At 38.7% G+C, this 20,783-nt stretch overlaps 2 protein-coding genes across 2 annotated transcripts; one reads left to right on the forward strand and one right to left on the reverse strand.

Annotated features, from left to right (window-relative positions):
• Positions 1-10,464, reverse strand: EIF2S1 (eukaryotic translation initiation factor 2 subunit alpha). The gene is made up of 8 exons (XM_064658371.1): positions 10,354-10,464; positions 8,263-8,504; positions 6,665-6,744; positions 6,073-6,224; positions 3,478-3,584; positions 1,635-1,732; positions 830-973; positions 1-536 (listed from the first exon to the last, which is right to left on the reverse strand). The coding sequence occupies exons 2-8, from the start codon at positions 8,501-8,503 to the stop codon at positions 411-413; spliced, it is 948 nt and encodes a 315-aa protein (XP_064514441.1). The 5' UTR covers position 8,504; positions 10,354-10,464; the 3' UTR covers positions 1-410.
• Positions 10,465-10,602: 138 nt separating this feature from the next.
• ATP6V1D (ATPase H+ transporting V1 subunit D) lies at positions 10,603-20,776 on the forward strand. Its single transcript, XM_064658372.1, has 9 exons — positions 10,603-10,752; positions 13,276-13,393; positions 14,555-14,634; positions 16,011-16,078; positions 16,744-16,788; positions 17,231-17,334; positions 17,717-17,783; positions 19,221-19,299; positions 19,907-20,776. The coding sequence occupies exons 1-9, from the start codon at positions 10,712-10,714 to the stop codon at positions 20,046-20,048; spliced, it is 744 nt and encodes a 247-aa protein (XP_064514442.1). The 5' UTR covers positions 10,603-10,711; the 3' UTR covers positions 20,049-20,776.
• The last annotated feature ends 7 nt before the right edge of the window (positions 20,777-20,783 follow it).

The following is a 20,783-nucleotide window of genomic DNA, read 5'->3' on the forward strand; positions in this document are numbered from 1 at the left end:
TTGGAGTTACATAGCCCAGAAATTTATTGAATATTTGCTGAAATACATTTTGAATAGAACTGTTCAGCTTGCTTGTTTTTGCTGCTCCCATGACAGATCATTAACAGATGCACTGAGCTGTAATCACCAATTAGGAATTTTTATGTATGTAAGTGTTAAGCATGGGATTGCAAACTCCTTCTGGACAGATCTGTGACTAGGAACCTTCCTTTCAAAGGATTCTATTTGTGTAAGTTTTTGCATCAAAGGATATTTAGAAGAGCCTTTTACATTTTGGTCTTTTTAAAACAGTAAAACACTTCAAGTATTTGCATTTGAAGTTTTCAATACTGTAAAACATTTAGTCCAGAGTGTTTGCAATGGGGTTTCTAATTTTTCATGTGGTCTCTCTTCTAAGTATTCCAGAACATTTAGTCTTCAGTTTTGGCTTCCATTTCCTCGGCATCATCATCCCCATCCACTTCAGCATTTTCCCTCTCCAATCTTTCCAACTGCCTTGCAAGCTCAGTCTCATCTGTGTCAGTAACCACCTTAGGCTGAAAAAAACCAAACCAAAACACGTGGTAAACAGTCAAAGAAACATCACATGTATTTGTAGACTCTGATTCCACATAAAAAGCAAGAGATAAAATATATCACCAAGTCATACAACAAAACTCAGACAGTTAGAATTTTTGGCCATTTGTTTATTTAAAGAACATGGAAGTTCAGGTTTGTTTTTTTCTTTAATACCTTTTCGCTACAATTTCTTGTAGAGTTACTGATCTTGCTCTACTTTAGAAATATTGCAAGGAAAAAAATTGTATTTTAGAATGTAATTTGTTCTCACCTCCATCTGCACATTAAAGACTCCTCTCTTCTCCTCAATTTTTTCTTTAATTACAGCCATGGCTTGATTCAGAACAGACAGTCCTTCAGTTCTCTCCAGTGTTGTAGTAGTCATCACATAACGAGGAGGGGCTATCAGATTAATCTATCATGTTGTAGGGATTGGGGGGAAAAAGCAAACTCAGTAACAAAGCCAAAAATGATATGTTGATATGTCTATTTAGATAATACAATTAAAGGTGTTACAACACGTACTATTTCTTATGACGACTGAATAAGTAATTTTTTTCTTTTGTTACAAGAAACTACTGTAAGAATTTTCAAAGAAGGGAGTACTTTCAAGTTTTTTTAAAAACACTTATTCAGTAATACACTTAATATCCTCAAATTGTTGGGGAAGAAAAAACAGGCCTGGCTACAGTAGCCATTCTATCAACAGTCAAACATAAGTGGAGCAAACTTTCCTTTTCTTATACAATCTTATACCTGAAAATAAAATGCATTGCTCCCTGCTTAAGGCTGCATAAAAGGAATAGGAGGTGTGTAGTGTGCCAATACTAGACTTCAACAAATTGAACAGAATAAATAGTTTCTGGAACTTTGAAAGCCACTGCACAGTTATAGGAACAACTGTCAGCAGATAGCTGAAAGGAAGTGTGTTACAGACCTGCTAGAGAAGAACTGGAAAGCAGGCACATGGCTCCCCACGCTCACTTAGGTGATTGAGACAAGCAATTGCATGCTACTGGTACCTGAGGGCATCAGAAAAGTTTGCTTTTGATTCCATTATTAAGACTGGCACTTACTTTAATGGGCATATTCTCCGTGGAACAGTTCAAGCCTGCTCTCAAAGCTTCTTTTACTGCATCTATGCCTTCATAACCATAACAGGCCACCTCAATATCTAGGACAGAGAAATACAAATAATGAAACTTTAAGGTTACCAAAAATTGTAAAATCTTTAAAGCTTTTTAACTTTAAATCTTTTTAGCAACCAGTGTTTATCCACAATGTGAGCCTCAGTAGCTCCCAAATCTGAGGAAGGTATTTCACTTCCTTGATTCGTAAGTTGAGGTAAAGGTGTTCATAAATTCTTCAGATATATAACATTTTATGTTGTGCTTTGAAAAGCCAGTATACAAAATTATACACCCACATTCAGTCACTTCTCATCCAATAAATTCAACAGGAATTTATTTCACATGGAGAGATGAAGATATAAAAGTAATAAATACCAGAGAAATGAAAGATCAAGAAAAGTGAAACTTGAAAACGAACACATGCACAAGTTTATGGAATTCTCTCAGCAATTACAACAGAGGCAGAGAGGCATCACTCGAGGAGCATTAAAATTTCTTTTTAAAAGGTAAGTTATATTAACATACAGTTACAATGATAACTGGCTACAGCTTTTTGTAGATGTTTGGAAATTTGTATCTGTAATACCATGATCAGTGTAAAGACAAAGATTTCTTTACCTATGTAGCAGTGGTACAAGACTAAGCTACAAAGAAGTTGGTCTCAGTTCCAAGTGACTCACAGCAACCTGCTAATTCTCAGCTATAAGAAACAAGTTCATAGAGGTGCATTCCAATCAGCCTTAGGATGAGAACAGAAGCCAATGGCAAATTTCTACACTTGTCTTGATGACAAAATGAACAGTGACTTAGACCATCAGAACAAAATAGGTACCACAAAGGAAGTAAGAACACATGCTCATCAAGTAACTTTATTTTCAAAACTAATGAAGTGCTATTCATGTTAGCAATTTCATTCTTCAGGGCAGTCAAATCCTACTTACATTTTTGAAGCCTATGTTAAGTCCTGGCAGCCTAAAGTAATAGGGAATTTTTCATGACCTTACTTTTTGTACTCTCTTCTTGACTTCAGTGTCATGTGGATAAGGCTTATCTTTTCTCTCCACAGTAATCAACAAGTGTTAATGCTCTTCAATATATCCTTGCAGAGCAGAGGCGATTTCACAATCTGGGTAAAAATATGACTCTGATACACTGACTATCTGTTTAACAGCAAGTGGCTGTTCAGCCAGATTTACAGTTTTGAAGTATGTCTTCCTAAGTAATGCAGTCCTGTGCTTTTTCTGCCCATACTGAATTATTAAGAGACACAATTAGCTCATACGCTTTGCGAATACATCAGAGGTGTGCTAGGCTTGAGCTGATACATTCTGCTGAATGATTTGCAATCAACCAGCTAGAAATACCATTTTCATATGTCCATGGACAAGTGGCTAAAATATATGCTGTAGCTGTGCTGACAGAGATCAATCATCCTGTCAGGGAATCAATTAATTTAAAACTCTGAATAACGAAAAAGAATATTGTAGATGCAACAATAACTATAAAATATTTAAGTTCATTGTGTGCCAATGCAATATGTCATGACTACCACTTTGTGTCCCAAGGAATCCACAGTTCTGGAGGAAAAATAAAAGCCAAATCACCTTGTACTTTGGGGTAGAACCCACAGAGACATTTTGAAAGCAATCCTTGATTAAGGTGTCTTAATTCTGAACAGTTCCACTCAAATATCAGCATTACAAACCACTAGTTTTAACTGGATTTATAGTTTGCGACAAGATACACTAAGTATCAAGATGTGTTCAATGAGCATCTGGGAAGAACTCACCAGCTCGAATTTTGACTGCTTGTGGTGTCAGACGTCTGTTAATATTGTCAATCAATACACGTCTCTCTTCCTCTGTCAGATCCAGGCTATCCAGGATTGCAGGGTCTCTAAGCCAAGCAAAGCAATGTTACAGAAGTTATACTGGAGTGGAATATAACACAACATTAACTTCAGGGACTATTTCTATATTCTTGCAAATAATCCTAGATATCTGCTACGCAAACAAAACAGGGAAGTTTCTAAAGAGCTCATTGAAACACTGGAAGAAAATAAATACACCTATTTTCAAAATATTTTCTATCGGCAAACAAAGCAGATAAGTACCTTATTCAATCTGTTCCTGGAAGGAATCATCTGAATGATTTTTAAGTTTTTTAAAAGCAAAGGAATGACATTTGTCCACCTCCATTTGTATATGATACATGGAATGAGACAAGTATCTATTGATACTTAAGTTTCCTCCAATATGAAGATAAACCCATATCACATGAAAGCGAATCCATGATAAATTTGGGGGTTTGAATTATTTTAATGTTTCAAACACAAGATTTTTGTCATTCTACAAAGTAACCCATACTCATTCCATGTTATTCTGTACTCCTTTTTAACAGTAACTGGATCAGACAGATACTTATCTGCTGGCTACATTCTTGGCTAAAGAAAGAGTAACGGATCTTTAAACTGCAAGCTAATAGTTTAAAATTCGGAGATCACAAAAGCAAACTCCTGTTCACCAGTATAAATTAGCAGTTCTTGTTTGAAGAAGTGGTGTCAATTTTCTATTGCTGTATTAAACTTATCCCAAATATATCTGAAACTGAGAACATAACCAAAAAACTCCTCACAAAAACCGTTGCTGTTCTGCAGAGATAAGAGTGGCAGTTTTCTGAAAAAAATTCCAGACCACCTACAATATTACCAGCAGGCAAACATGAAACAAAACAGCCCAAAACCCAGATGCAGTAATGGAGATTGGTCTCTGCTGCTAATACATCATCATCTTTCATGTTTTTGTATACTCAATAGAGATAGTAGAAGGGCCAAACAAGCAAACAGAATCAAAAAATATGACAGGTTTAACACATCAAAATATGAACCTGTATGGCAGAAGTGATTTATGTGACATACAAATTCTGCTTTATTTACAAACGATCCTGTTAAATCTTCAAGTTACTTTCATAAGCTCTTGGTAGGCTTTCACCAAATAGGTCCCCAGTGTTTAATTTTTTACTAATCATAAGGTAAATATACTTTCCAATTTTTGCTGTCTAGAACCCCAAAACACTAATCTTTATGAAAGGAACAGTAAGTCAAATTCTTAGAGGGAACGCTAAACCTCATGCAGCACTTCAGCAAGAATAAGAAGGCACCAATATCCACATTTTTCTGCTCTGTTGTTATATGTTTATGTAGGAGCACAACATGAACAAATAAAAATTGCAGTCCATTGTCAGAAATCTTAAGGCATTATTGATGGAAAGATGTTTTGAGAACAGACAGCTTCAGAAGTTTGTGCTCCAAACTGAATAGCAAATGGGCAACAAAAGGCCTGTGCTCAGGAATTTTTCTGAGTACAAGAAAACCTAAAACAGCCAGTGTAACTATAGGGTGGTTATTTTTCTTCTGGTATACAGGTGTTTAACTAAGTACTTATCAGGTAAGAGTTATCTGGAATTCCTTTTACAGCACTGTATCCAGATTTGCCCTTTACCAATTAATTTGTTCTCATCAGAAAATTATTATTATATGAAACAAAACACAGTCTAAACGAGGACACAAGCTGTCTCTTCCTCCAAAACACAGAGATGGTTTTAAGCTATTTAAAAATACCATCAAGTGCCCTCCTACTTCCTAAAAGTCAACACAATTTCTGAAACTTTTATTACTGCCATCTAGCGTTCAACTCCAATTCATGTGGCATAAAACTAAAAATGTTTATTGAGAAATCTAGTTTTGGATTGGCAATTTCACAACAGATTCTTTAGAGGGAAACCAAATACTTTAATTCTGAAAGAAAATTACAATATCAGACTATTAAAAATATAAAAGCAATCTATCTCAGTATATATTTCCTTAGCATCACAATTTTCATCTCCTTCTGTTAAAATTTCCATTTCTAAGTTCATGATCCCATTCTTTAAGTTTGGAAGTGTAGAGAAGTAACAAGCCAGTTCGTTGCATTTAAAAAAGAAATTGTTCCACTGCACAGGCAGTGGAAGAGTGACAATCAGCCCTGAACAGAAATATCTTCAGACACAGAGCTAGATATTTCTGATAAAATCTGCTTGGGACAGACAAATTCTGACAGACAAACCAAAATCAGTGCTTTTTCCTGTTAGAACTGTCACAGACTCATCTGTAGCAATAAAAATCAGGAATTTGAAAAAAATCAATAAGACAGAGAAACCTACAATAAGCAACTGGAAGACTGATAAAAAAATTTACTAGATTTACTTGATCAGTATATTCTCAATACTGACTCTGGGAAAAGAACCCAAACAAAACAACCCAAAAGAATGTGATGATAGTTCTATTTCAGGAAACACTTCTCTGCAATTTGAAATAAGCCCCTAGAAGTATAAAAGGTGTCCTTACGAGACTGCATGCTTGAATGCATCATAAGCACCATATCCCGGTCTTTTGTACTTGTCATCAAATACCCAGGCAGTTCTCTGGAACAGACTCTCAAGCTGCTCATCCTTAGTGTACTCCAAGACTTCAGCAACATGGCGAAGGATGCTGTAAACCTGGAACACAGGAGTGTTACAAAAACCAAAACGAATACTGAAAACAGACAAAAATTTCTGCTCAGAAGTGCTAAGACCATACAGCAGTAAGGATGGGAGACTGAAGCTATGTGTGTGCCTTTTCAATAAATAGTTGCCACAGTGTGCTAAACCAGCCTATACTTCTGGGTTTAAATAAAATCACTTAAATATACCCCTTTACATCATAAATTTTCAACTGACACCTTTCTTGATCTATTCATTAATTAAGAAGCAGTTTACCAAAGAACTCATGGACAGATGAACTGCTTATATATCCTTGCATGCATAAATGAAAATTAGAGTATGCCTAATAGACAAGAACAACACTTTATTTTCATATTATCTTATGTCTGTGCATTTTGGTCATTCAAGAAAGAAGCTGGAAATACACAGTGCCTGAATACAGACACGCAACTTACAGTCTTTGATTTTGTGAATTTGTCTTCACATTTGATTGCCTCCTCTGGAGATACTCTTCTTTTGGACAAGTCAATATAACCTATTGAGGAAGATGATTTTGAAAGTGTCAGCCATAGTGCAAATTAAGTCTGACTGCTTCAAGAGAAACTCATAAACACTCTGGCTCAGGATTTGCCCCTTGCCTACACTATCCCTATATGTTGCTACAGAAAGTAACAAGACCAAATCTCAATGGATTTGAACTAATTGTGATCCAAATTAGGATATAAATTTTTTCTTTCAACTGCAAATACTTAAAATAGCAAATACTTTGTATGGTGTTTCTTTAAATTACTGCCTTAAATGTTTTCTCTGCAGATTTTGAACTAATTTTCATAATATCTCAGCAATTTGTGATCCATTTGTATATTGCTGTACACAGTTTGGGGAAAAAAACATAGCAGCATACAAAGAAGCAAGTTTAATGCATATTTTTGCAGTGTTCAATGCAATTTCAGTCAAGGCTGGCACTCCACCTGTTTAGCTCTGAACGGTTTCCTAATAAAATAGGCTTGGACTGAAATTCGGACTCTAATTTCTTGGATACCCTTTTGGGAGAAATGCCCATGTAAAAAATTCTTTTGTACCACCTCTTCTAAATTTGAAAGGGCCTTCACTTATTTCTCACAAATTATAGGTTCCTCCATGTATTCAATAAAAGACCACTAGGTGAGTTCCAGATGTGTTTCTCTGTTAGTATGAGAATAAAATTAACTTGTAAAAGGAAGTATTCTTTCATTAGAGATGCTCGGAAACTTATTTCACTTCAGATCTATCTGAAATAAGCTTATGTTTGTCTTTCTTTCTTCTCTGCTTTTCCTTATCCTGTCATTTAATACTGAATTTCAGAGTTAACTGCAGTTTCAGAAGTATTCTAGAAAAGCCTATTACTTGAGAAACATCACACCAACAGTAACACTTCTAGGAGATGTGCTCAGTCTTTATTATTTCTTTATACCTGGATATAGATTTTAGAGATTGCATGGAACAGTATTATCAAAATCCAACATCTTCTAAATAGAAAATATATTTAAAAGTTTTATCAAAGATTCAAACATTTGAAAGATAGGAAGAGACAAAGCTGCTTGTACAATATCAGCTTGCACCCTACAGAGGTAATGTGGCACAATAATTACATACTTGTCATCTATTTTATTGACAAGGTTTGAGACTTGTTAACGAACAGGACAGACTGCGAACACTAAATGCTTAAAAATGTAGATTTTTATCTATACAGCATATGATCCTTCTCTTTGGTTAAGACTTGAAGATATCAAAAGAAAATTCCTCTTCACTTTGGTTCATTTACTGAGCTGGTGAGGACCCACTTGAACAAATCTTTACTGACATGAATCACTTTCATTAAGCCAATTCCCAAAGAACATAGAGGATCAGAAGAAGGATCGTAGGTATCAGATGGCACAGTGATGGTCTATTTTGCTTAAGTGCCCTAAAAATAAGTAGCCCTGATAAAACCCACAAATACCTAAACCGCTTGGTTTATCTGCATTTCTCTCTATGAATTCAATCTTGATATACCCACAATATCCCCAAATACCTTTCTCTTTGTCAACCCTGATGACCACAACACATTCATTCCTCCCGATGCGGATGAGTTTGTTAATGGAACGAATCCGTCTCCTGGACAGCTCACTGAGGAGGATCATGCCTTCAATGTTGTTGTATTCCAGCAGGCTGACGTAGGCGCCCATTTCAGCAATGGAGCGGACGTTGACCATCACTACATCTTCCACCTCTGGAAATTTATGTTGGTAGAATCTACAGCTTAGTCCCGGCATTCTGGAATTCAAGCACAAATCCCAAAGATTTTATTTCACAGCACATCACTGCCTTCTCCTACAAACATGGCAACAAATCAGCAAGGACAGGGGAGGACAGAGAACAACACCAACACAAAAGACTGCAAATTAGGATAAGGCTTGTGCTCAGGTTTTAATAGAAATTACATAATAAATTAACTAGTATTTTAAGTAGTATTACCACGATCATTTGCTAAGATGCCAAATTTTTTGCACTAAAGTAGAAAAAGCTTGCTACCCAGACCTCATTATCCACTTCAACTGTTGTACTACCTAAACACAGCACACTGGAGAGGCTTCAAGTGGTGGAAAGGTGGCACTTACACTCATCTAAATTCACAAGGTTGTGTAATATTTTCAATTGGCTTGTAAGAGCAGGAGGACATGGGAGAGAAGAAGCCTGCAGTGCTCATGAAGGTTTTTGTGTGCACATAATAAGACAGCATGTGAGGCTAAGAAAATAAGAGGCAGAGGGAAGTTTCTGTAGTACTGAGGAGGAGCAGACTCCAGAGGATGACTTTCTACACTCAGCATAAGATGTTTGGGATAATCCTGTAAGACCTGCTCCAGAGGCCAACTGTCAGCAAAGAAAACAAAGGCATTAATCAGAACAGAACTAGCCTAGCCTGAATGAAGTACTAAAAAACAAAAAAAAAGCACCCCACCAACAGACTGCAAGTCAGGAGGGAAGAAAAAAACTGCCAAAACTACATGAAAAAAACCGGATTCCTTTATTATACATTCAAAAAAACAGTGCAGAAACAACACTTCATAACCAAGTAGTGGTAAGAAGAAATGCTTAAACTGCTTCACTTTTCTGATGATGAATCCACATGCTTTTAAACTTCTAATGAGGTTAGTTCAATTTCTTTTGTCTCTGCCTTGAAGTTTCACACAGAAAATTTTCTACAGCAGTAGAAGCCTAAGATGCAGAGTCAAATGCATCACTCCTTTAGAAGGTTTGTTGTAGTCACCATTTTGAAGTTTTAGTCCTGATCTTTACAGCAGTACCAATGTTTTCTAGCTATACAAAAGTTTAAAAACAGAGTAGGATGGTAAAGCCATATGCTACATACACATGGCCACAAAATTCAGAACACTGTCCACTCTTATTTCCATTCTTAACTTTCAGAAAAGTGAAATACAGACTGGTAAAGGATTATAAAAACATTCCTCTAAAGGTTTTGTATAACTTTATGTAATGGGAAGTTGAATATGGAACTCTAATGGTACAAATAAAAACTTTCCAGTTCTCTTCTCTAGTCCCCTCAGTGCAGCTCTGCTCAATCCTACAGGTACTTAGAGGATGCATAAGGAAGCTGCGCTGCAAAGAACAACCCCAGGCCACAACGAGAGCAGATAAACACCGCCCTGCACACACAGCACTCTCCACAGTCACAGTTACTCCTCTCTCCACAGTCACAAGGTTTTTATTCTGGCCTTCTGTGGAAGATTCCCAGGAACAGCACTGCGCCCACCGCGCCGGAGCCGGAAATCATCTTTCCTCGAAACTGGACACGCCTCGGCCGAGGCTTCGGCCCTGGCGGCCGAGCCACCCCTGCGGGAACGGAGCCAGCCCTGCCCAGCGCCGCCGACTCGGGCGCTGCCCCACGGCCGCCGCACCGGAGAGGGGGCCGGCAATGCCCATCGCCGGCACGGCGCGGGCGGGAGGCGAGGGACACGCGGCCCCGCCGGCTGCAGGGCTGGCGGGCGCGGTGCCGGTCCCGTCCCGCCGGGCTCTGAACTGCGCGGGTCCCGGCCCGTCCCCGCCCGGGCGGTGCCGCGGTGCGGCGCGGGCGGTGCCCGTGTGCGGTGCCCGCGGGCGGTACCTGTGACTGCGGCCCGGGGGGTCCCGCGCTGGCCCCGCTCCTGTCGCCGCGTGCGCCCGCACCCCGCCGCACCACTGCGCAAGCGCCGCCGCCGGGGCCACGGCGCAGAGCCGGAACGGGCCGAGCGCCGTCGAGCGCCCCCGCGCGGTGGGCGGAGCGGGGGACTCAGCCAATCGCTTCCCCTCCTCGTCGTTCCCGGGGGACACGTGACGGCCGGCGGCGCGCGCGGGACCGCGCAGGCATCCGGGTTTGCTGCCCTGCGCGCGGGGGCGGGGTCGCGTCACGTGACGGCGGCGGCGACGCCGGAGCGGCCCCAGCGGCGACAGCCGTGACAGCCGGACCGGGCTCCGCCGCCGTCATGTCGGGCAAGGACCGCATCGAAATCTTCCCTTCGCGGATGTGAGTGTCCGCCGGGACGGGCCGGGATAGCGCCGAGAGGGAGGCGGCGGGGGCGCGGGGCCGGGCCTGGGGCAGCGCCGGGGCCCGGGGCGGCTCGCGGGGCTCTCAGGGCTTCTCGGCGCTGGCCGTCGTTCCACCCGTTGTGTGCCCGCTTCCCCCGCGGTGCCGTGACCGAGCACTCGGAGGCCGCCCTTAGTTCTCTCCTTCAGGTTCTGTTTTTAGGCTCCACATCAGCTCTGTCAACCCTCAGAGGGCCGTGGAGGGGTCCGGCACAAACATGCCGGGTGTGGTATTTAAAATCATGCCATTACGTAAACCTGACTTAACAAAGAACATTTTGTAAAATGTGTGGGTAAAGGGAAAATGGACAAATCGAGCCATAGCTTCCCTTAACTTTGCAACAGACGATACTGCTGTGCGAGAGGTTGGCCATAAAGCGTTAAAAAAGAAGGAAGTAAAATGCTCAAAGTGTAGTGGACAGTCAGGTAATTTTCCAGATCCTGACAGCAGACTATTTGTCATTAGATCATATGTCTCCTGACAAGGCTTACAAAGCTGCCAACATTGGAACAAACACAGTTGAACAAAATTGCTGTTTTAATAATGCTGTTCAGTTTCTTTTTAGAACCCTCCAGGACAGAAAGACTTTGCTTTAACATGAAAGGCTGTGTCAAATCTTGCATAAAAAGTGAGTTGATGCCTGCATGTAATCTTTATAAAAACATGCCTTGCAGGACAGAAAACCTCAAATATAGAATAATAACTATTCCCCCGTGTGTGAGCTCAGGACAGTTTATATGGAAAGATTAATACATTACATGGTAAAGGTTCTGTTTTGAAACTTAGTTCAGGAATAAAGTGTTACATACACAGAAATGAATTATTGCATACACTTAAATCATCTGGTCTCACTCCTGCTCTTTGGTAGCACTCTTTTCATTCAGTTTACTCGTCCAAGAGGGGGCACTTCAGTTGCTTTTAAAAGGTATCTGGTTTTGTGGGCTGATTTGCCACTGTGACAGGAGAGTGTTCATGTAGAAAGGCTTAATATTTACAAGCATTGCTTCAAAGGAGGTAATAGACCAATAATGTGGCTGGTGTTTCCAGAGGAATGTAAGTTAGAATGGTAAAATAAAGATGGCCTGTGTTTGCAACAATTAATTTTGTTAACTGACAGAAGAGAATTTCACAAGGTTTGCTTTTTTTGTTGTTTATGTTGGTTTTGGTTTTTTTTTTTAATTTTTTTAATCTTTATGAAGTGGCTTGCTGATGTGAGCCTCTTCTGTGCTGGATATCATCAGTTCAGAAACTGCTCAGTCTCTTTGAGAGTAAACAAGATGTTGTTTAGTGCACTCTCAGAGCCGGTGAAATCTTACTCAGACTAGAAGGTCGGCCAGTCTCTGGCAGGTGGTGAACAGAAGGAACAAGTTAGTTCAAGGTTAGTTCAAGACACCTGCTGGTTGGAAAAGTAAAGTTGCCTTTTTACTCTGATTGTTTTTAATCATAAACATTCATAAAGTGTTTGTGGTTTTCAGTTATAAGTATTTGGTAGATGGTAATAGAGCTATTCTCATCACATGCCAGTAGATGTGGACAGTAACGTGTAGCTAGAATCTTAGTTACACTTACTTTTTCCAAGGTCAGAGTGGAAGTAAGAACTTGAGTGTTGTCCTTTGTGCACAGTGGCTGCACAGTGGTAGCTTAAGTTAGCACAGCTTGTCCTTTTTGTAGTATAACTCCTGCTATTCTAGTTAACTTAAATCAAAAAGATTCTTCAGAGTAAAAGATACTCTACAGCAGAGAGGGAAGCAAGGTTTGGATCCTTCTTCAGTGCATAATTTCATACAAGGAACCTTCAAGAGTGCTATTGATAGAAAGGATATGCAAAACTACAGATAACTCACTAATATACCTCTTCAATTGTTGCTGCCTTTGATTGTCTCAAATAGCTTGTAAATCTCCTATGCAGCATATGAAGATAAGGAATTATGGTACTTTCTGACTTTCTTCAAACCAGAATGTACAACTGCTGTATCGTCTTGCTCTATAAAATCAGAACACAGCATCAACAGTTATGGTCACATGAAGAATTTGCTGTGTTGTCTGATTTTGAGAAGGTGACATAGTGGTAAAAGAGCTTAAAAGCAATACCAGTGTCACACTAACAGTGGGCTTTTGGGGTAGTTTGATTTCTGGTACTTGTAAGACATCAAGAAAAATGAAAACTCTTATTACCTATTATGGAAGCGCTGAAAAATGTCTCATCAATTTTCCATGATCTTTGACTTTACAGATAATAACCTTGTAGTTCTCATTGATGATGGAGATAAATATAATAAATTCCCTTGACTTTAAACGAGAACGTGAAACCCTATCCTGAAGTGGCCAACCTGCTCTGCTGCAATGATGTTTCTTGATTGCTTCATAATTTCAGTCACATCCACATCAGAAAACTTTGCATAAATTTTTTCCTAATCCCTTCAGATGATGCAGAACGTTTTTATTTATTCCTCTGTTTAACAGGGCTCAGACCATCATGAAGGCTCGTTTAAAAGGAGCCCAAACAGGTCGTAACCTCTTAAAAAAAAAATCTGATGCTTTGACACTTCGATTCAGGCAGATCCTCAAGAAAATTATTGAGGTAGGTAAATTAGAATTTTCCTTTGTTTGGCTTGCTTTATTTGAAATCTGTCCTTTCAGTTTTGCATTCCTGTTCTGCTGACTTCATTAGGTAGGCTGGAACATAGAACAACTTTGTGGATAACCTGTTTTTTATAAGCGAGACTACTGAGGACACATGAGCAGAATTATGGGGTTTTTGGCTGCAGTGATATAGAAACTTTGGAAGACTTAATATTCTTCACCTCTTTCCAGACAGTCTTAGGTTCTGCTTTGGTTTGTGTTCCAAGTTCCTTATCATCTCTTCTACATTACAGGGACTTTGCTCTGATGCTGCCAAATAGTTTAGGAGTGGTTTTAACATGTTCTGTAGCCCCATTTTTGTTGCTTTATCCAGCTTAAGAGTACACTGCAGATGTGTAATGTTTCCTGCATGACTAGGTACACTAGCAAGCAGAAGTTTTGTCCAGATTGAACTTGTTCCTTTATGAGGAAACAGAGCCCTGCTTCTTCCTCTGCAACATGGATGACAAATCTAAGATACACAGTCGAGCCTAATATGTCTTGTGTTCCACCATGCCAGGTGGGTTTTAGCTGTACTGTTTTGGCTGCAACTGCTACAATATCCATGGTTAGCAGTAGTGCTTTGTTGCCATGCTGTAGACAAGTTCTCAGCACTCTGTATCATTGTTTCCTACAGATTGTCTAACACACAAAGGCAGTTGTTTCTCAATAGCATGTTTTTTAACTACAAGGACTACAAATCTGTAAAAAATTGGGAAAAAATGGAGTAGGAGGAGAGTGCAGCTTCACAAAGCTGCATACATCTGTATGTTGAAAAACAGCTTCACCTTTCTCATAGTATTCCATACAATGTGAAGAAAGAGTGTTTTCCTAATGAGCCACTTTACTGTTGTGATTTAACCCCCATGTAATAGAATCTTATGCTTATGAAGACAGGCAAATCTTTTGCTGGATCAGTGAAATAGCTGAAGTATTTGCCAGTCACCTGGGAATTACAATTTGCAGTTTAAAGTAAGCTATCTACATAGAACTTTCTCACTCTCTTCAATTTCTTTCAGTTTTCTTCTCGTTATGCTGTTAGTTATTTATCCTGGAAAAGGAGTAATGATATGCCTTGTATTTGCTGCCTTTTTTTTTTTTTTTTAATTTTTTTAAACAGACTAAGATGCTGATGGGTGAGGTGATGAGAGAAGCTGCCTTTTCACTTGCTGAGGCAAAGTTTACAGCAGGAGACTTCAGGTGAGGGTTGCTGAGCTTGTAGATGTCATACCCATGGGAAAGAGCGATTGACAAATTATTATTTTCTCTTTTGGAAAAAGTAAAGTTCTTAAATGCACTTTAAAAAGAAAAAAAAGACAGTGGACAAGGTAGGACAGGATGAACTGAATTCCCTTAGCTAAAGGTGGGAGACATCACTGCAGGAGAGAGATAAGTTGCATGATGAAAACATAGACTCCATTGGAAGCTAAACAAAGTGGAAAGACTAACTGAATTTACCTAAAAGTCTTTGATTTGAGAAGGTGTTGAATTCTGCAGCTTGGAATCAAATATGCAGGGAAGTGAGAATTTATAGCAGAGTATTGTGGTATTTGTTAATTTGGTTTTGCTTGTGAATTTGAAGGACAGGTGTAATCTGTGTTCTCCCAGAAAGTCACACAGTGATTTTACCAGTTGTTCTAATCTCCTGTCTCATTGACCTCTTGTCTCACTAGGGTTCATGAGGGCTGTATGCCAGAGGGGAAACAAATCTTTTTCCTCTAGTAGGATATTTTTAATTGTATTTAAATAGATTACAGTTCTGTCCAGGGTGTTTGTGTAATTCATTCAAGGGTGCTTAGACCTTGTGAAATAAAGTTGGAGAAGTGTTAATGATTCAGCTGATGGTACTACCAACTGATGGAGAACTGAGTGATCAGACACAGGAGTAATCTGTGTGCTGCTGAAGAAAAGTCTTTTTGGCCTTTCATTTGGATGTGGTGCTGTTCTGTTTCCTGTCCTAACTAGTCACAGTGTTTAGCTGTAAACAGTAGTCAGATTCCACCCTGTAAAGTAAACTGGACTTAGGCAGAAGAGTTAGCCAGTGACGTATTCTTGGAAGACCTTGAGATACTTCAGAATTTTTCAAGATGAATTGTTGTACAAGCTCAAGTTTATTTATGTCCTAGTCAGTGGGTAAACATACTGACTGATGTTCTGAAAGAACAAATACATACAAACTAAAATGAACAAAGTGTTGTGGCCTTGGTCTGCATTAAAGCCTTGAAGTTTCTTGACTTTTATTGAGAAAAAGGTCTCACGGGTTGATTAGACTCGATGTTATTAAAATAATTTGCCAGATAACTGGCTAGTTTTAGCTATGCTTTATATACTTGGTCTAAGATATTTTTAAAGTTACATTCACAGACTCTGTGTCTTTTACATTTCCAGACACTGCTGGAAACCTATTTCTTTCAAAGCTTCTGTGTTAGCTTCAAAGTCTGTACAATGAATTGCATAGAGAACTGAGCTGACAACAATTTCCAGGTCTTTACAGCTATTTGGTAACTGCTTCATCTTGTATATAATGATGACTTAATGAACTACTTCAGCTTTCCTGTATGTTCTCTTCCTTACAGTACCACTGTGATCCAAAATGTGAACAAAGCACAAGTCAAGATCAGAGCTAAGAAAGACAATGTAGCAGGTGACTTTTCCAGGCCATGAGTGTTTTGACTCAAGGGAATTGTGGAAGGACACTTGGAAGTATGCAGGAATGTATCCAAATGCTGTCTCCTCATCTTTTTTTCTCTTATTTATCTAACAGTAGGAACACTTGTAATTGGTTAGGGTTTTTTTCACATACAGTGTATGATTTTTATAATTAGTTATTTGCCTCATAAAATTAAATGAATGTGTGTAAATGAATGTGTCCAATTTCTAGATTTTTGGACAAAGTATAAGTTCCATAGAGCTTTACTGAAAAATAGATTGGGAAATTAAGTACCAAAATTAAATAAATTTCAGGCAGTTAAATATCAGTAATTGTCTATGAAGAAAACAAAAAAGATGACTGAATGCTTAAAATATTCCTTAAGTAAAGAGAATACATTACCAAACAGAAAGATAATAAAACTGAACAAACTGGAATACTTCCCTGAATTTTTCAGGGTCTAGATCTCTGTGATCTGAACACAATTCAGAAGTTCTGTGTTATATGTGAGCACCAGCATGACCCAATCGTTCCAAGCCATATAGGAAGATTTTGAAAAATAATCTTACATAATTGGAAGCAAATGGGTGTAAAAGTGATTGGTACTTAACAAATCTGTAGCCCTTTATGTCTCTTACATTTTTGTTCACTCCTGTCAGGTGTAACCTTGCCAGTTTTTGAGCATTACCAGGAAGGAGGGGACAGTAAGTACAAACCAAGTGGTTTTTTGTCTTGCACATATTTACACAATTCCATGCTAATACAAAAATACTTGTCATGTCTTGATGGTAGTAAGTCAGTTTACATCATAGGCATGGCTTTACTTCCTTCCTTTGCTGCTTTGCCCTGTTCCTGTGACGTGGAAGGATTATTAAGGACTGCAGTGAATTTTACTTCTCTAAATCAGTGACTTTTTCAGATGAGAAGACTTGTCTTTAGGTACCAGATTTTGAGACTGCTAAGTCTTACTGTGGACATGCACAACAATGATCTGTAGTAACATAAACCACTATAGAGATAATCTGTTAATGGGCAAAGGCTTTAGCTTCTCACTTGCTGAGCTGTTTGTATCGCTGTAAAGTATTAAATTTTATCTAGTAAAAAAATACTATAGTAGCAATAGTAACCAAAGTTATTTTTTTTCAGGCTATGAGCTGACTGGCTTGGCCAGAGGTGGAGAACAGTTAGCTAAGCTGAAGAGGAACTATGCCAAAGCTGTGGAGCTGCTTGTGGAACTGGCCTCCTTACAGGTTGGTGGGAAGAAAAAAAAGAAGGGCATCATTGATTTCTCACTTTTCTGAAAAGAAAGTAACATGTCTCAGTAATTGTAGCATACTCTAGTCTCGGTGCTGTACAAAATTGCAAACCTTTTTCAGCCATAAAACAATTACCACTTCAAAGAAGGCCTTATCCTTAATACTAGGAAGAAACTTTCTTTGGAGAGTGGGTAACTGCTGATGTGAAGTGTGCTAGTGACATTGGTGGAAAAAAATTCTGCTTCTCTCAAGGACATAGTCTGTAAAGCTACATTACAGACTTGGCTTTCAAGTGCTATTCAGTTTTCCGTGAAGAATTGATTGAAATGCTGAATTTGTCTTGTTATGTATTAATTATTTAATCCTATTCCATCAGACATCCTTTATTACTTTGGACGAAGCCATTAAAATAACAAACAGACGTGTGAATGCAATTGAACATGGTGAGTATTTTCCATTTGGGATGCATAACATTTTTCTGTCTCCATGCAAAATGAGGATCAGGGTCATGGAAGCCACTCATTTGACCTCTTGCTTATTAGTAGAATTTCTAAGCAGTTCAAGAACTCTTTCTAGAAAGCATTACAATGAAACATATTGCAAGAAAGAAAAAAATGAAAAGCCCAGTAGAATGGAGTACACATAGATAAATGAATATGCAAACATAAAAAAGTAATCAGGAAACCGTATTGAGAACCTAAAGGACAAAAGTTTCACAAATGCATTCTGGAATCTCTGCTAATGACTTTGATTTAATTGGTCAGGTCTGTTGACTAGAGGCAAAAGATATGTTTCTAAGTGTTAAGATGTTCCAATAGCTAGCATAATAAACTTTAAATAATTTCAAAATAGATTTAACTTTAAATCACTTTAATAAACTTTAAAATTGTAATACTGTTGCCCAGTGAGGAGCTGTTGACTTTTTTTTGATTTTGGATGGAACAGTCCTTATGTCAATACCCTGGTATTCTTCTTTGATGTGGATTCTTTATCCTTCCTGTTCTTGTTTGTAAATTTAATTCTTGCCCTTTCTTAAGTAGTACTTCAACCAGAATATTGCTGTGATTCCTTTTGCTGCAGTGTTTGATTATTTCAAGTTCCCTTCTGAGTTTTTGATAGCTTAGATTTAATCATCTTTGTGTGTACGCAATAACTTATTTCAGTCTGTGTTTCTAAACCGTCCTTTTCAGTACTGTTTTCCATAGACTGGTTCCTTTGAACATGCAGGCCTTAACTGCAGCTTATCATCACTCTTGAGAATTTGACTTAGAAAAGGTTTCCTCTGCAGCCTTCCAAATAACACTGGTAGTGCTGATAACAGCTTTCTCCTTTCAAAAAGGGACTCTGACACATAGCTTGTCCAGTTGGGTGTTAAAGCTATGTTTAGTGTCTTATCTCTTCCCTTGTGATACTGTTATATTTGAATATTTGTTTTCATGATGGCCTTTTTAAACCTAGATAATTCTGTGAGTAAAAGTGCTATACTGAACAGAAGTTTCTGAAAGAATGTGATGAAAGAACATAGTTTTAATTCAAATTTAGCCCACCTCTTGCAGGGTTTTTTTTAACCACTTCCATGGGAAAAACAAATCTTACTAACAATCAGGGATCAGTGCTTACTGATTCCATTGCATTTTTAAAAGAACACGCTGTGGGAGATTTTATGATGTTCAGAGTCCTAGCTTAGTCCTGGACTTACTAAAGAAAACAATTCTGTGTACTTGTCCATCAGAAAATAGTATGATCTTCCATGAAAGACATAAATTTCCCCTTGTCAAAATAATTAGTAGATTGACTTCAAACAACATCTGTGCGCTCTGTTATATAACTTCCTGGCTAATATAACAGCAGTCCAAAAACTTATTTATTTATGTTTCTAGTGATTATTCCCAGGATCGAGCGTACTCTTTCTTATATCATCACAGAACTGGATGAACGAGAACGAGAGGAGTTCTACAGGTAAACATCTAGACTAGACTGGTCTCTTTCTGAAATAGACCATTCCTAAGAAGGGACGTAGGAGAACTATTCACCAAATCTGGCAACAAGTAAACAGGACCTCATTCTTACTGCATGTTGAGTTTTCAGAGCTGGGCACTTGGGCATCTGCAATTATTTGTCTGAAACTTGTAAATGAATCCCTACCACTAAGTTGCACATAGCTGTCATCATTCTTCCAGAGGGAATGATGTGATACAGTACACTGAGGTGTTCTGCCTTAAAGACACCTCTGCTACAGAGGTCAGTGTTCTGGGCTACCTGAAGCAAATAATGTCAAACCTGGAATGAACGAAAGAGGAATTAAGTTCATTAAAGACAAACAGAGCAGTGTTTAGAGTCAAAAATATAATTTATAGTTTGGATGAAGTTTCTCGATTACAGCAGCTAGCAATAAAAGCCTTTTATTTTTGCCATTTTGCCAAATTTGCCATTTGTTACAGAATTTTTATTTCCCAGAGAACTTTTCCAGGCAGCTTTATCATATCCAGGTTGTATGGCATCTTTATTGCCAGCCTGTTTTATGAAAATGTATTTGTTTCACAGATAAGTTGATTTCTCTTCGCAGGCTAAAGAAGATCCAGGAAAAGAAAAAAGTATTGAAAGAAAAATCTGATCAAGAACGGGAGCTGCGGAGGGCTGCTGGTGGGGAAATTGAACCAGCCAATCTCTTAGCAGAGGAGAAGGATGAAGACCTTCTCTTTGAGTAACCCTGCACAGTTGCTGTGTATGGAGTAGGGGGCCCAGAATACAGAATGTCCAATTACAATATAATTCAAGACATGTTGCCTACAAGATACTTATGTGGCTTCTCATTTGGTGTCCAGGTCTTGAGTTGAATGGATTGTGGATTTCTCCTGGGAGATTAGAAATCTGGGAACTTGACTATAGCATAGGCAGAAAAGGAGAAATGTGTCAGATGCTTTACTATCATCCAGGCAAGCCTTCTGTGGTCAGCCTGTTTCTTCACTTAGTAACAATGACTTTTGATAGCTATATATTTTGCAGGATGGCGCTGGATTTGCCTAATCAGATTCCTCTTAAATTGCTCCCCTTCCTCATACAAGAGGAGGAAAATGTCGCTTAGGGTGGGAGATGCATGTAATATTCTTTACTGCTGAGCTATTAATGTTCAAGTTGCTTAAAGCCAGTATTGGCACAGCTGAAGTCAAATGCCAGTAAAGGAAACTCAGTTTTCTAACCTGTTGATGAAATCCACAGTCTTCTGTTATATATTTTTGTTGCACGATTGCTACCATTGGCCTAAAACATCTACGGTTTTAATTAGAGGTTCTGCCAACTAGTGTACTGTCTGTGCTAGAAACAAGTGTAAATTTTAAATGTTCAAATACCCGGCGTCTGGCTCAAGTTGCTAGAAGATGGTGGTCTTAAAAGCTTGTTGTGTTGATTTCAAAATAAAACTTCTGCTCAGTTTGAAGGGGTGT

This window comes from Pseudopipra pipra, chromosome 6, assembly GCF_036250125.1.
Source record: "Pseudopipra pipra isolate bDixPip1 chromosome 6, bDixPip1.hap1, whole genome shotgun sequence".
NCBI classification, from domain to species: domain Eukaryota; kingdom Metazoa; phylum Chordata; class Aves; order Passeriformes; family Pipridae; genus Pseudopipra; species Pseudopipra pipra.